Source organism: Protopterus annectens, chromosome 7.part1 (genome assembly GCF_019279795.1).
Source record: "Protopterus annectens isolate FY-2018-M chromosome 7.part1, PAN1.0, whole genome shotgun sequence".
Taxonomy (NCBI): domain Eukaryota; kingdom Metazoa; phylum Chordata; order Ceratodontiformes; family Protopteridae; genus Protopterus; species Protopterus annectens.
The window spans coordinates 349,125,247-349,139,689 of NC_056740.1; the positions used below are offsets into that span (position 1 = coordinate 349,125,247).

Sequence of the window (14,443 nt, forward strand, 5' to 3'; positions counted from 1 at the left end):
CTCTTTTCTGCAACAGTTTCTTATTTTTGTTGTAAAGTTTGTTTATGTCAGGGGACCACCAGATTGGCTTCCTTTTTTTGGAGGAGAGCATCTTGGTTCTATTTGGGATAGCACGATTCATGCATGAGTTCAGTGCCTTAGTGTAGGACTTAGCAGTCGAATTTTCAGTTTCCGTCTGCATGGGTGTCATGAAGTTTGTCACTTCTGACTTGAGCAGCATGAAGTTGGCTTTGGAGAAGTTTTTTATGGAGGTTTCCTTACTGGGGGGTAGGGGTGGGATGTGGATGTTATGGGTGATTAGCTGATGGTCTGGTCTGGCCTGACCAACAAGGGGGTGACCATAGGTGTGGAGCATCAATTTCCCATGTTGGTAATAAAGCATTGATCCATCCACAGACAAATACATAGACACACACAATTGCCACATCTGGGATTAGAACTCCTAACTAACTAGTACATCACACTACAGCATTATGCAGTTATAGGACGTGCCACGGCGGGGATGTGCAGATAAGCTTCTTTCAAGTCTAGGGTGACTAACTAGGCATCCTTGGCTAGCATAAGAAGAAGCTGTTGCAGTGTAAGCATTTTGAATTTTGGGACCAACAGAAAGGTGTTGAGAACTAATAGATGCAGGATAGGGTGCCAAGAGCTCTCTTTTCTGGGCATCAGTAACAGTCTGGAGTAGAAACCCTGTCCCCTTTGTTCTACTGGGACAGGCCGAATAGCCCTTATATGGAGAAGGGAAAGTACTTGCTTTTGAGCCTCTGCCCACTGGTTTGGAGGGAGGTCTGGCAACCCGCTTGGTGTTGGCAGTGAGTGGAAGTAGAATCTGTATCCCTGGGATACAATGTTTAGAACCCATCAGTCCTGAGTAATGAACTTCCAGTTTTTTGCATGAAGGGTGAGTTTTCCTCCTAGGAGCACAAGTACTTGGGCATGGCTGGGAAGGATAATTGGAAAGTCATTGTGAACTTTTTCCATAAGGGGGTGGCTTACCACTCCCTGGCTTTGAGGTGGAAATGCTCCATTGTTTAGATTTCTGCATACCCTGAGACTGTAGTCTTGGTGGTCTGTTTCCCCTGGGTTTGGACTGAGAAGGCCCGTGAGGGACTGGAAAGGGCCAGTTTTTTGAAGGCCAATGCCTACTGAATCTAAGTGGCTGTACCTGTAAGAAATCTTTGACAGTGTGCATAGATTTAGCTTTTTCTTCCATCTTTTTAAGAACTTCTTCTGCTTTAGTGCCAAACAAATGCTCCTGATTTAATGGAGCATCTAGTAATTTTGCTTTGACATGGTCAGGCAAGATTTGTTCCTTTAGCCAAGCATGCCTTCTCAGTACAGATCCAGTGACAGCAGCCCTGCAAGATGCTTCTAGGGCATCAAACCCACACTGCAAAGTATGTTTACTAATTTGGTTTGTAGAATGCATTAACTCTTGTAAACCTTTATTTTCTGCACAATCTGGAAGTAACACCATTTTTTGTTTAATTAGTTCCATAATATGTTGCTGGTACTTCATGTGAAACTGGCAATTCAAAGCCCTGATGGCAAGAGTTGCTGAGGTATATACCTTCTTACCCCATCTGTCTAAAGCTCTAGAATCCCTGTCTGAAGGGGTAGGGTTTTGACTGTAGTAGCCTTAATGCTTTTAGGCCCCTGGGAAATGGTCTCTGGATCCGCAGCAGGATTCTTAAAGAGAAATTTGTGAGTTAGGTACTCTGTACTACCTGTCAGGTTCTCTAGGAGCTGGTGGTAAAAGTGTCAGGAGTAAGACTGGACTCCAAGAAGACACAATCTACAATATCCAGGACAGTGAGTATAGCTAGAGGCCTGTGCTGAGGCAAATCTAAAAATTCCATGTCTCTTTTTGGACTGAGGATAGTCTTGGCATTCCCAGCGGAAATGCTCTCTTAAGCTTTGTTAAAGTTTCACCAAAAGAAAAATCTTCTGGAGGGGAGGCAAAGGGAATGGATTCCTCTGCATCTGAATCCTCATAGGTAGACAAGGGTATGTCCTGGTAATCAGAAGGGTCAGTCATCAGACTCCTGGTCTGTGGAATCAGAAGGAAATTCAATTATTTGTCTTTTGGCAGGGGAAGGCTGGCTTCCCCTTATTAAAGTAATAAGGTCTTTAGCCATTCTAAGCATTTGTTTTTGTGGCTTGGGAGCTTGCGCATGCGCTTTGGACATCGGTTTTCTAGGTGTAGTGTGAACTCTGGGCCTAAGAAACTCAGTAATTTTAGTAGGAAATGAGGTTGTCAGTTTAATATGAATATCGGTAGGTCGGAATATACCCTCAGAAGTCGGTGCCTGCACAGCGGCTCCGGACCCATCCAAGGTAGAGACATCCGCAGGTTCCATAGTCGAAGAAGTATCCCATGGCATACAGGACTCCGAATGGGTCTCAGCAGAGGCCTGCAAATTTGTAGAAGTGGGCATCAGGGGCCACAAGGGCACCTCACTGAGTACCAGTGGACTGGCGACTAGCTTAACGGAAGTGTCAGCAGTTTTTAACCTATGCGGTCTGTCTCTATCTTTGTGCTTTTTTGAAGATCGGTAGTCGGATGGTTTACCGAAGCCATTTTGGAATATGGAGAATGAAAGCAAAGGAATTTAGCTACAAAAATAGCCCAATGATGAATGGCTCGGGCGTTAAACAAGGCACAAAACTGACAGCTAGGGACGTCGTGGTCTGGGCCTAAACAGGTGATGCAGTAAGAATGAAAATCTCTGTGAGGTATTTGTTTTCCACAGGCAAGACAATTGTTACTTTTTTCTGACATCGGTTAGAGCAAGAAAAAAGAATCCCCAATAGAGTACTTAGCTTTAGAAGACTTCAGGTTTGAAACTCAAAAAAATTAAAATTTTAGGTAGCGGCCGACTGGCACTTGCAAACTGCTTCTGCTTCAGGCTCCTTCTCAGCAAAAAAGACTGACATAATGGAGTCGGCTGTATGTTTTGTACCCCTGACGACCTGACGTCATGGAAGAGGCAACAGCATCCGACGCAGAAATCCCAAGACTCTGGTATTCGGGCCGAATGAGGGCTACCTGCAGGTAAATAACCCAGGTGTGATGACTGCAACACTGAAACACGAAGAACATCATGCACATTCTTGAAAAACAGAAAAAAGAGGGTAGGGGAGTAAAACTAAGGCCTTTAAATGTGTCAGAGATACAAACAGGGTACTGAGGGATAACTTTGGAAATGGAGCAGAGTGTTAAACAGATTCGTAGCAAATGTTTCTCATATAAAGAAAAATGACCAGAGAAAATATAAGAGGAAATGTGTAGATGAACTAGGGTACTGACAAAACAACTGTCAGTAAAGATGCAGGGACTAAGACAGTTTTACAGTACAACAAAGCAAGTCATAGGTGTAATTTTATTACCTTTTGTAACTGTTTGATAATGTCCTCATCTTTGTTTAGAAAAGGCTTATAAGACGTGTACACACCTGAGGAAAGAAGAAAGGAAAACAGTGTTTTCAAATACAGTGGAATAACACATTTTTACTTTAAGTTAAAATGAGTTGAAACTTTCTAAGCTTGAAATGTCAATAGTCTTTACCAGGTTTAGAATCCAAAGTTTTCAGACTTTTCAACTTTTTGATCTTCACTTGCTTTGGAACATCACCTATGGAACAGAAAGAAGCCTAGTTATACATTTTTGCATTTAAGACCTCAGAAACCATGAACAGCAATGAACACTGCTCTATAGACTAGTAGTCTATATTTGTTAAGGTTTTAAAGTTATGTTCTAAGAACAAAGCAGCACTTACCTGATTAGCTTATTTGCATACTAGACATGACAGTTCCTCACCTGTAACAAAACTGTGTCTTGTGGACGCAGAGCAGAAACAATTCTGCCTGATACTGCCAATCAGTCATTTTCACTGGGCTCTTTCATCTACTGCAGTGTCTTTCACTTGTATGTACATTCAGAAGAAAAAGTTCAGAAGGGAAGGGAAGTGAAAGCCCCTAGACAAGGAATGTAACAAAAGACAGAGGCAACAGCCATAACAGGAGGACGATTAAGGGAGGTACCAAATACTGCAACAGTGAAGAGAAGGGCATCTTCTGTTATGACAAGATTTTACACAACTGTAATTTTACACAACTGTACTATCTCTTTTCATACCACTGTTGCAGTATTTGTTACTGCAAGGAAAGAACAAGAGCTAAGAAAAAGACTGGGAAGAGAAAAGCACAGAAGAGCCCTCTACAACCACATGCAGAATAGCCCTGGTAAAACCTGCCCTGGTCCTGAAAACTGCATCCAATTTGGAATGCCTTGTAAAAGTATGAAGAGAGGACCAAGAAGCCGCTACAAGGATGGAACTGGTATCCAAACCCTTGAAAAAGGCACCAGAAGAGGTAACCACCAAAGTAGAATTTGCCTTTACAGATAAAGAAAGACATCTGCCATGAAATGAATAACAAAAGGAAATGGCATAGATCCAGGAGGAGATAGTTTGCTTAGAAAAAAGCTAAACCCAATGCTCTGGGAATAAAAAATACAAAATGTTGCTCAGATTTGTAAATAACCTTTGTTTTATCCAAATAACATCCGAGCTGTCTATGCAGATCTAAGGTGTAGAGAACCTTCTCAATGGCAAACCGACGAGAAGAAAAAAGGGAAGGAAGTTGAATTGATTAAGGGACAACTCATTAACTCCCTGGGGCATAAAAGAAGGATTACTACAAAGTGACACCCTGTCTCTGTGAAAATTTAAAAAAGGAGGAATGGCTACAAGAGCCTGAAGTACAGACATTCTCTTTGCAGAAGTAACAGCCAAAAGCAGAACAGTCTTCCAGAGTACAAAGATGCAAGCAAGTCGAACTAGCAGGTTCAAAAGGAGCCTGAGTCAATTTTTCACTGGACTATCCCTGGAAGGAGATCTCACTTCAATGAAGGATATGGAAGCGCATCAAGTGATATGAACATTTTCCTGTTAATCCCCCAGTTTGAAACTATCATTATTGTTAATATCGGACAAAACTTTTTCCTATTATATGAGCAACAGAAAAAAAACATTTTTTAAATACATAAGTTATCTACTTCATCTTCACTATTGTTCTCATTCAGGGCAAAAGCTGGGTATATAACTTAGCATCAACAGAACTGTTTGGGCAGATAGGTTTATCACGCAGAGGATACCACTGCTCTGGAACAGACTCCCCAGCCACATAAAACAAAGCTCATCCCTGTCCACATTACAGCACAACTTAGATCTATGGAGGGGAAACTGAAAATGTACCTGCGGTCGGCCCCTTGTACTACTAATGGAGAGATGCAGCTCCTAAATGCTTTATCCCATGCATATGTCCCCGCAAAATTACCCAGTACTATATAAATGGTGTCCAAATCTATGACATTATTTTCACTTCATACATGCCATAATTTCCTATTTACTTAAGCTCCACCTAGTATGATCCCAGTTATTATCACTAGGGGTAATATAGAATTATTGGCATGAGATGAATAAGACCAATCTAACACCTAGTGCGACTGGTTAATTCAAGCACAAAAAGCGAAAATGGTTAAGCTTAAAATGACCTGCTATGGCTGCTAGCCTAGTACTTACTTATGAACCAGCCAACTCCCATGACAGACCGCGGTTCTCAGCATATTTTAATAACAGCACATGGTCATCATACAGAATGCCAATGCATGCTATCTTACCAAACATATTGCCAATAAAGAAAAGGGAGATTATGTTACTTCAGCTGAAGTGCAGTGCATTCTAACCTCTCTACCACAAGACCCACTAACTGGCATCCACGCCCATTACACTGTCCTGTGACAGCAAAGTACTGGAACTACCACCAATACCTCCCCAGCTGCAGCCTCCATTAATGCAGAAGCTTTCTTCATCTATTTACCCAATGTTATATAAATGGTGTTCAACTCTATAACATGTTCATTTATCGTGTCTATATTAGAACATCGAAGTATTACTACTTTGAATGTTCTAATATCGAACCCTTTGCATCGAACACTGAAAATAGCAAGCTGCAGAATATTGAACACTTTCCTAGGGAAAGTATTCGATGGGCCGTTTCGGCAGCTTTGCTATTTCCTCGACTGTGGAGCGAAGGTTACGGACCGGGTTAAGGTAAGTGTGCAAACGAAGGTGAGTGTGCGATAGGGACCTTAGGCTTAGGGAGCTGGAAAGGTGAGTGTGCGATAGGGACTTTAGGATTAGGGAGCGGGTAAGGTGAATGTGCGATAGGGACTTTAGGATTAGGGAGCTGGTAAGGTGAGTGTGCGATAGGGACCTTAGGGTTAGGGAGCGGGTAAGGTGAGTGTGCGGTAGTTACGGACCTTAGGGTTAGGGTTGGGTTAAGGTAAGTGGATAGCTAGTAGTGTATGTATGGTTTAGTGTAGGGTTTTGTAAAGTGTATGTGTGTGTGGATTATGTATTCTGGTGTGTTTGTGTTGTGTGTATGTTTGTTGGAACAGCAAATTTTTTCCTTGGGAAAAAATTTGCTGTTCTGAGTGTTCGATGTTACAGTGTTTTGAGTGAAATGGTTCGATATTAGAACATTCGATGTAGTAATACTTCAATGTTATAATATAGACCCCATTTATCAATTTACAATTCAGCCCTGATGACAGCAGCTTCATTAGTATACAGCCACTTCATACATGCCATGATTAACTGTTCACTTAAGCTGCAGCCACTCTGCATACTTTTAGCAGTCGGTACCATGCCCATGCTTTGAACAAAATGTCCCCTCATTCACCTATCAGCATTATCGACAGAGGATAAGGAAACCTGCTATCACTTCTTTAATCATACACATTTCTTAAAAAGAGCAAACATTACTGACTTTTTCAGCTGATAAAGAGCAACTAGCACAACTGGTAGACTCATTTCATGACACACATTTATCACTTTCTGCCCTGAATTTAACATTGAAACTTAAACTGGCTTTAAAAAGAAAACAAGATATGAAATGATGACAAATTACATTTGTATGCAGGTTTTTAGTGCTGTTACATTCATATTGTGTTCTGGGTATTTATTTTTATGAAACGTTTTAGTGTGGGCCCTATTAAGTAGTATCATGTAATCACACTTTGAAGAAATATAAGTGCATTGTGAGGTGATTTACAGCTGTCTGATAAAGTCTTCTGGGCAAGATGAAAATGATTACGTGAATATTATTTTTTAACAATAAACGTCTTTTTTATTAATATATTTTGGAAGGTGGAAGACAGCTCCAGTTCTTTGTTTTCCTCTGCCACATATTAAGTTTGAAATTTTTAACTATTTATGTTCACATACTGTGACATGCTCACCAGGACTAAGCAACTCCAATTACATCTAATTAATAATACAGAAAAATACAAACAGATAATCATACAGTCAGAAGACTATACTTTCATTAAAGTTTCTACACCCCGTAAGAGATCTCAAGAACGGTTAATACCCATCAGCTTTCTCAAATTGACCATAATTTTACCTTTAGATCCAGTCTTCACATCTTATCACAAAATAAGGCAATTTGCTCTACATTCCTTAATGCTTGTACTAACAACATTAACATTTAATAAACAAAAATGTAGTATATCATTCAATATAGTTCATCTTGTTTGCGTTTTTAAAATCTCCTGTAGTCGGACATTTCAATATGGCTGAAATTCATCACATTACAATAAGCAAGCAATAGCAATAAAAAAAAGCTTCTAACCTTTTAAGCCCACAAATCAACACGATTGCAAATAGTAGGTTTATTAAAATAAGCAACATTTCTTCAGCTGAAAACTTAAACCTTACTACAATCAGAACACTTAAGGTATATACTGTATAAATTATATTACATAAATTGTAAATTTTGTACATTTCACTCTATCTGGCATTTCCATAATCCCCTCTGAAAAAAGTAGAGCCACCCCGGTCAACAAACTGAAAAGAAATAAAATGTATACACTTCACTGAAATAATTGTTTTTGGTGAGCAGGAAAGTGGAGGCCAGGGAAGAAATCTCCAAAAAAGTTAAGTTTTGTACAATTTATAATGTAAATATTTAATGTTGTTTGTCTTTGGGCTTTTTCCCGGTAAGGGGTCGCCACAGCGGAACTCCAGTCCACTAATGATTGGCAGTAGATTTTTACGAAACACCGAGGTGCCAGCTCGATGCCCAACCTTCAATGAAGGCACGCCCATTTACGCACGCATGTCTTTCGAACGCTACCCAACTGTGGGGAGGACATGCAGACTCCACACAGAAGGCACTCCTCAAGCCAAGCCGAGAATCGAATGGGAGAACCTCTTGCTGTGAGGTAACAATGCTACCGCCGTACCATATGTGCTCAAATTAAACTTCTATTCAAATTTATCATTAACTTTTCATACGTTTTCCAAGGTAATTAACTGTCTTACTAAAACATACTTCTTAAGTGACTAGTGCAAACACTTACTCAAGTATTAAATTCACTTGGTCTCTAATAAACTGATGTGTCTTTAACTGCATTTTGCAAAACCAAAACAGCAATGATTTATATTCAAAGTCAAGGAATCCAGACACTTATTCATTACACCTTTCTAGCTTAACAGCCTTTTAGTGTTATATATGTATAAATGTGTACACATTATATATATGTACATATGTGTGTGTGTGTGTGTGTGTATATATATATATATATATATATATATATATATATATATATATATATATATATATATATATACACATATATATATATATATATATATATACACACACACACACACACATCCACTCACACGTGCATAGATATCTATATAGATACACGTGTGTATGCACACTACACACAGACACATATACACATAAATACATATGTAATGTGTATGTGTTTGTGTCTGCATGTGCGTGCGCATAACTATATCAATATCTATCGATATACAGGTATTATAAATAAATATAAATATATACGAAAGAGATTAGTAAATTCTGTAGGATCCTTCCACAACTGTAGATGTTCACTCAAGTTCAATGTTTGAGCAATGCTAACTCTTGGGGCAGTTCTCAAACTTTACGTAGTGTGGGGTGGCTGGCCCTCTGGAAGAATGGGTTGTATGATGGCCATGGCAAGACCTGCCCTGACTTTGGTGGTAATATCTAAGTTGGTTTGAAAAATGTGGACATATGACCAAGAAGCTTCTTCAAGAAGGTCTGTGTGATAACCCCCTTAAGGAAGGCAGTGGTTGCTGCTATTGCCCTAGTACAGTGCTGCCCTGTCAGTCCAGGGAATGAATAACAAAAAATGATGGAGCTGGCTAGCCATTTGGAGATTAGAAGACTGGATGGCTGAAAAAATGGACTTGTATATATTAAGTCCAAGACGGCCATTATTCAGAATATTCCATTTTCTCCAAGGTATGGCAATCTCTGTGTTGGTATATATAAGTTTGGGGTGTTTGGGGGCATGTCCCCCAGATTGGGAGATGCAGGGGACTACCCAGGCAAAAAAACCCAAAAAAGGTTTAAAGGAGAACAGCAATGTTTGCGATTTGCTCTTCTCCTGAAGTTCTGTCTTGTTTTTGGATGGTCTGTTGGCACTTGGTGTTACTGGTAATAAAATGTCAATAGTGAGATGTCAGGAACAAGCCAAAAGCAGGTGGCTCTCCATTAAAATGTTGGCACTGGTAACACAATGTGCAGAAGTGCCAAAAAAAAAAAAGAAGACAGAAAATACAGGAGAAGAGCGAATACTGGACATCACCCTTCTTTAAACTTCCATTTTGCAGATGGGCAAGCCCCACTGCCTTCCTGATGTAGGAGGGCAAGCTCCTCACACCCCTCCAATTTATATATACCAATTTCAAGATTACCATTCTTCAGAAAAAAAGAAATATTCCAAGAAATGGCCATCTCAGACTTAATAAATGCAAGTAAATTTTTTGGTCATTCAGTCTCAGCTAGACCGAGTCCTGACAATTGAGATGGTCAACCTTTTTTTTTCCTGACCAAAATATTAAAATAATCTCCAGGCTCTTACTTGAATAAGTTGGTAAATACGGCCTAATATCTCACGTGGCAAACCAGTAAGCCAGCTGCCATTCTGAATTATTTTTCAAGAATGTCTCCATGCAAGACATGTCAAGACATGTGAAACTATCACTTCTGTGGTTTCACATACCCTAAGCACTAGAAGCTAGACATGTACTCTAAAAACACAGCAGCCATACAAAACATTTTAGCACAGTGGTATACTACCCTAATTTTTATCCAGGTTTAAGTACTGCTTAGGCTTTTTGTACATTTCTACAACACTCCTTCCTGAAGAAAGCGACTTCACCAGACATTACTTTGGGGTCACCTCTGAGAAGTGACTGTGTGTTTCAGTAGGTTTATGTGACTAATTAACTTTTTTTTTAACTACATGATTAGTACAGTCTTGTGAGGTACTTGTCATTATAGAAAATTCATAAATAACAGGGTTGTTGCTAAAGGAAAGCATCCTCACTCTCTCATCACCAAGATGTCAGCTTACCTAGAAAAAGAAGCACACCAACTGACTTGCTCTCTGCGCTTTTTTGGAGCCCAGGAATAGGCAAATTGGAATACAACCCTCCAAAAAACCCTAGGAATCGAATAATAAAGAAACACGGATACTACACCAACAAAAGCTACATCGATAAATATCTTAAATTCCAGTTTATTAAAATACTTTAGTCCTAAACACCGCTCAGACCTGCAACTACTGGGGACTGTACAAATTGTATTTTACACTACTAGTATATTTATTTATTTATTTGATTACTGGGAAAGTCCGACTGGGTAGAAGTCCATTTTCAGTGGAAGCCAGGGGAAAAAAGCTCCAAATTATTACAAAACATTTTAAGAACAATATTTTTACAATCTTCAAAAATAAAACAAACACATTTGCAGTTTAAATTATTATAACAAATCAGACAGAACATAAAAACATTGATTAAGAATCGATACAAGTTATATGACAAATCATTTCATATAGAGAAACTTTAGACAGTTTGTACACAAATTAAAGTTAAGGTAGTCTAATACAAACAGGAACTGTAATATGAAGACAGAAAAAATAGGCATATGGTATATTTAGAGAGAAAGTCAGGGAAGAGAATTTGATAGAAGTAAGGAAGTAAGTGAAGAAGGGAGAGTAAGGAGTTACAAGGAATGAAAAGGTACTTGTTCACATTTAGGGTTATAGTTTATCCTGGTTTTGAGCAAGAACAGAGCTGGGTTTTAGCTAGGAAGTCTTTCAGAGTGGTTTTGAAAGATGGGAGGGAGGGTCTTAACCTTATGGATACAGGTAGAGTTCCAAGCCTTAGCAACCTTGTATGAGTACAGACAGTAGCCCAAAGATATGATAGGTTTGTAAACAGACAGGAGATTTTGGTCACTGGATCGCAATGACTGACTGGTAATATAGTTGTGAAGGATGTTTTTTAGTGCTGCACAGGCAGATGAATGCTGTATTATTTTATGGGTGGTAAGAAATGGTGTATATGTTAGTTAATTAGGCAGTTCTGACCAATTTAGGCTTTTTTGCGCTATACAGTGGTGAGTTCTGAAAGGGGTATTTGCTGCAAATTTAGCAGCTTTGTTATACTATTGTTCAAGTTTTAATTTTTGTGCAGCTTGGAGATTAATAAGGATGGAGGCACCATGAAGAATGAGGAGGAGAAATGTAGTGGTAAATGTAGTTTTAGTTGCGTTAGTTTTTGGCACTGTACAGCATCCCTAGTTTTTGATGAGGTTTTCTTATGCAATTTTGTATAAGCAGGTCAAATGTAAGATTATCATCCACTATCACCCCTAATAGTTTGCTATGAGAAGTGACTTCAATGGTTGCATTATCAACAGAGAAGACTTTAAATTTTGTTTTTTTATGAGAGAGGATTTTGGGAAAAAACAGTAGGTTGGCCTTTTTTTGGGTTGAGCACGAGTTGTGAGTTATGAAGCCATGTTTCAGTGGCTGTTAAGGCTTCCTGAGTAATTTTTTGGAGGTGTACCATGTTGTCAGATGTGCAAATGAGAGTGGAATCACCTGCATATTGTATTAGGGTGGCCTGTCATATGGATGTACAGAGGGTGTTGGTGAAAATGTTAAAGAGGAGGGAACCAAGGAATAGAGCGTTTTAGTACACCAGTGGTGACTGGGAAGTAAGGAGAGAGCATGGAGTGTCATTTCACTGACTGTCAACCATTGGACAGGTAGCTTTTGAACCACAGAAGGGTGGGCTGAGAAAGACCTAGGGAGGACATTTGAAGTAGAAGCTTGCTGAGACAAACTGTGTCGAAGGCTTTAGACAAGTCTAGAAATAAGAAAGACACAATGTTGCCATTATCTCTACCTTTATTGACAGTATCTATACAGATTAGAAGGGCAGTGTTAGTACTAAGGGAAGAATGGAAGCCATATTGTTAATGGGGTAGGAGTTCTTCCTGCAGGAGGTAGTCTAGCAATTGTTTCAGAATAAATTTTTTCAAGTATTTTGGAGAGGAGAGATAAGATTGCTATAGGTCCAAAGTTATTAATGCCTGCTGAATTTCCTCCTTTGTGCAGAGTAATGAGTGACTTTCCTAGAGAAATGGAATGTGGGATTCACAGGATCAAGCCTAACCAAGAGTTTAGCCCATGTACAGACAAATCAGCACCTGATGCCCCTGTCCAGCAGGGACACGGGTGGAATCCCAGGGATGTATTTTCTATTTCCCATGCAGTTATCCAAGTTGCGCTTAAAATGGGGTAAAGAGGTACTCTCCTTGACATGGAGAGGGAGTCTATTCCACAGATGGGGGAGTCTCTGGGACACAAATCTGTCCCGCCAACAAGTCCTATTGATGTCACAGACCATTTTGAGGCCATGTGGGCAGGTTATTTGAGTGGAGCTTGACTTGCAGATATGCAGCAGTCCCATCAAGGTGGGGTCTGAGATCACCTTGTATGCCAGACAAAGGTCACCTCTGAGGAGTCTGTATGAAACAGAGTAGAGGGATAGGGCTTTTAGCCTATCTGTGTACGGTAGATTTTTGAGGCCCTGGATTCTCCTGGTGAGGAACCTCTATGGTCTCTCCAGCTGCTGCATGTGCTTTACAAGGCATATGCTGAATGAGGTGTTGTACTCAATAATGGGCCTTATAAGGGAAGAATACAGGGATGTTATGACCTGCTTGTCCTTGGATGGGATACCCTTACTTATGAGGTGGGCTATGTAGAAAGCTTTCCGTAGAATGGAAGTAACATTGTGGTCAAACGTCAGGTTGCTATCAATCTGGGTGCCCAAATCCCTCACAACTGACTGCATGCTTAGGATTCCTGGATTGATCCATTTATAAGGATGAAGACAGGATAGGAATGCTACTGGCTATTTTTTTTGGTACTCACTTGGAAGGTCATCAGCTGAAGAACAGCACAATTTAAGTTTAAGAGTAGTTTTATATAGAATGTGGTGAAAGAGGATGTGGTGTTATGTGACTCTTTGAGAGGGTTGGGATTAGATGATGAGGAATCCTTGGTCAGAGATGCTATAGTATTTTATAAATAAGAGTTGAACTGTACTGCAGTTTCAAGTGATGAGCTATCTGGAGAGGGGTTTGGATTGAATTTTTGGCCGGGATGTAAGATTTCTTTAATGGATGTCCACATTTTTTTAGGGTTGTGTTTAGCATTATTCTGAAAGTTATTATAATAGAGATTTTTTGTCTTCATTTATTTGCTTTTTAGTGTGATTGTGAAGCATTCTGAAGTTATAAAGATATTGAGGAGTTTTATGTTTTTAGCATTCTTCCCATGCTTTTTCTCTATCCTGCATGAACATTCTACTCTTTTTGGTTAGCCAAATTGCATTATTTGTTTTTAGTTTCTTCCTTCTAGGAGGTGCAAGGCAATTTAGGATATTTAGAAAGGTTGTACTGAATTAATTTACAGCATCATCTAAGGGGAGGATTTTTAGGAAGCTCTAGTTAATAGATGATAGTGTAGCAATGAAAATTTCTTGGCTAAACTTGGAAACATTGTGTACTATTTTATAAATATGGTATTTAACTGGATGTGTGAGATGTCTGGTTGCACAGACTGGGAGATGATCACTGACAGAGTCTGACAGTGTACCTGTGGTGGAGTATTTGCTAGGATCTGATACTACGATCCAGTCTAATAGGGAATTTGATGTCTCTCTGTAATGTGTGGGGCTATTAATTAGTTGTGTGAAACCACACAAGTTCATGCTAGATGTAGGGAAGCGATAGTTTATGTCCAACCAATTCTCATTCACCATACCTAGTAGTATGTTTTCTTGTGGAAATATTATAGATATCCAGTGTAGGATATCTTCTAGTATAGTTATATTATCGCCAGGAGGGATGTAAAGGACGTTAATATGCTATTTGTTTATTATTGTTTATTTTAAGGAAAGCAGTGAGAAGCTCTGCTGAACTTGAATTTTGGTACTGGTTTGCTGTAAGGGGA

The 14,443-nt window shown here is 39.5% G+C and overlaps 1 protein-coding gene across 2 annotated transcripts in view; it reads right to left on the bottom strand.

Annotated features, from left to right (window-relative positions):
* DENND6A (DENN domain containing 6A) overlaps nt 1-14,443 on the bottom strand; it is a 1,110,795-nt gene that overhangs the window by 348,917 nt on the left and 747,435 nt on the right. For both annotated transcript variants that reach the window (XM_044078774.1, XM_044078775.1), the window contains exons 13-14: nt 3,572-3,637; nt 3,394-3,458 (exon numbers count right to left, since the gene is read on the bottom strand). In XM_044078774.1, coding sequence (XP_043934709.1) covers nt 3,394-3,458; nt 3,572-3,637 — 131 coding nt within the window. The remainder of the gene's footprint in view (nt 1-3,393; nt 3,459-3,571; nt 3,638-14,443) is intronic.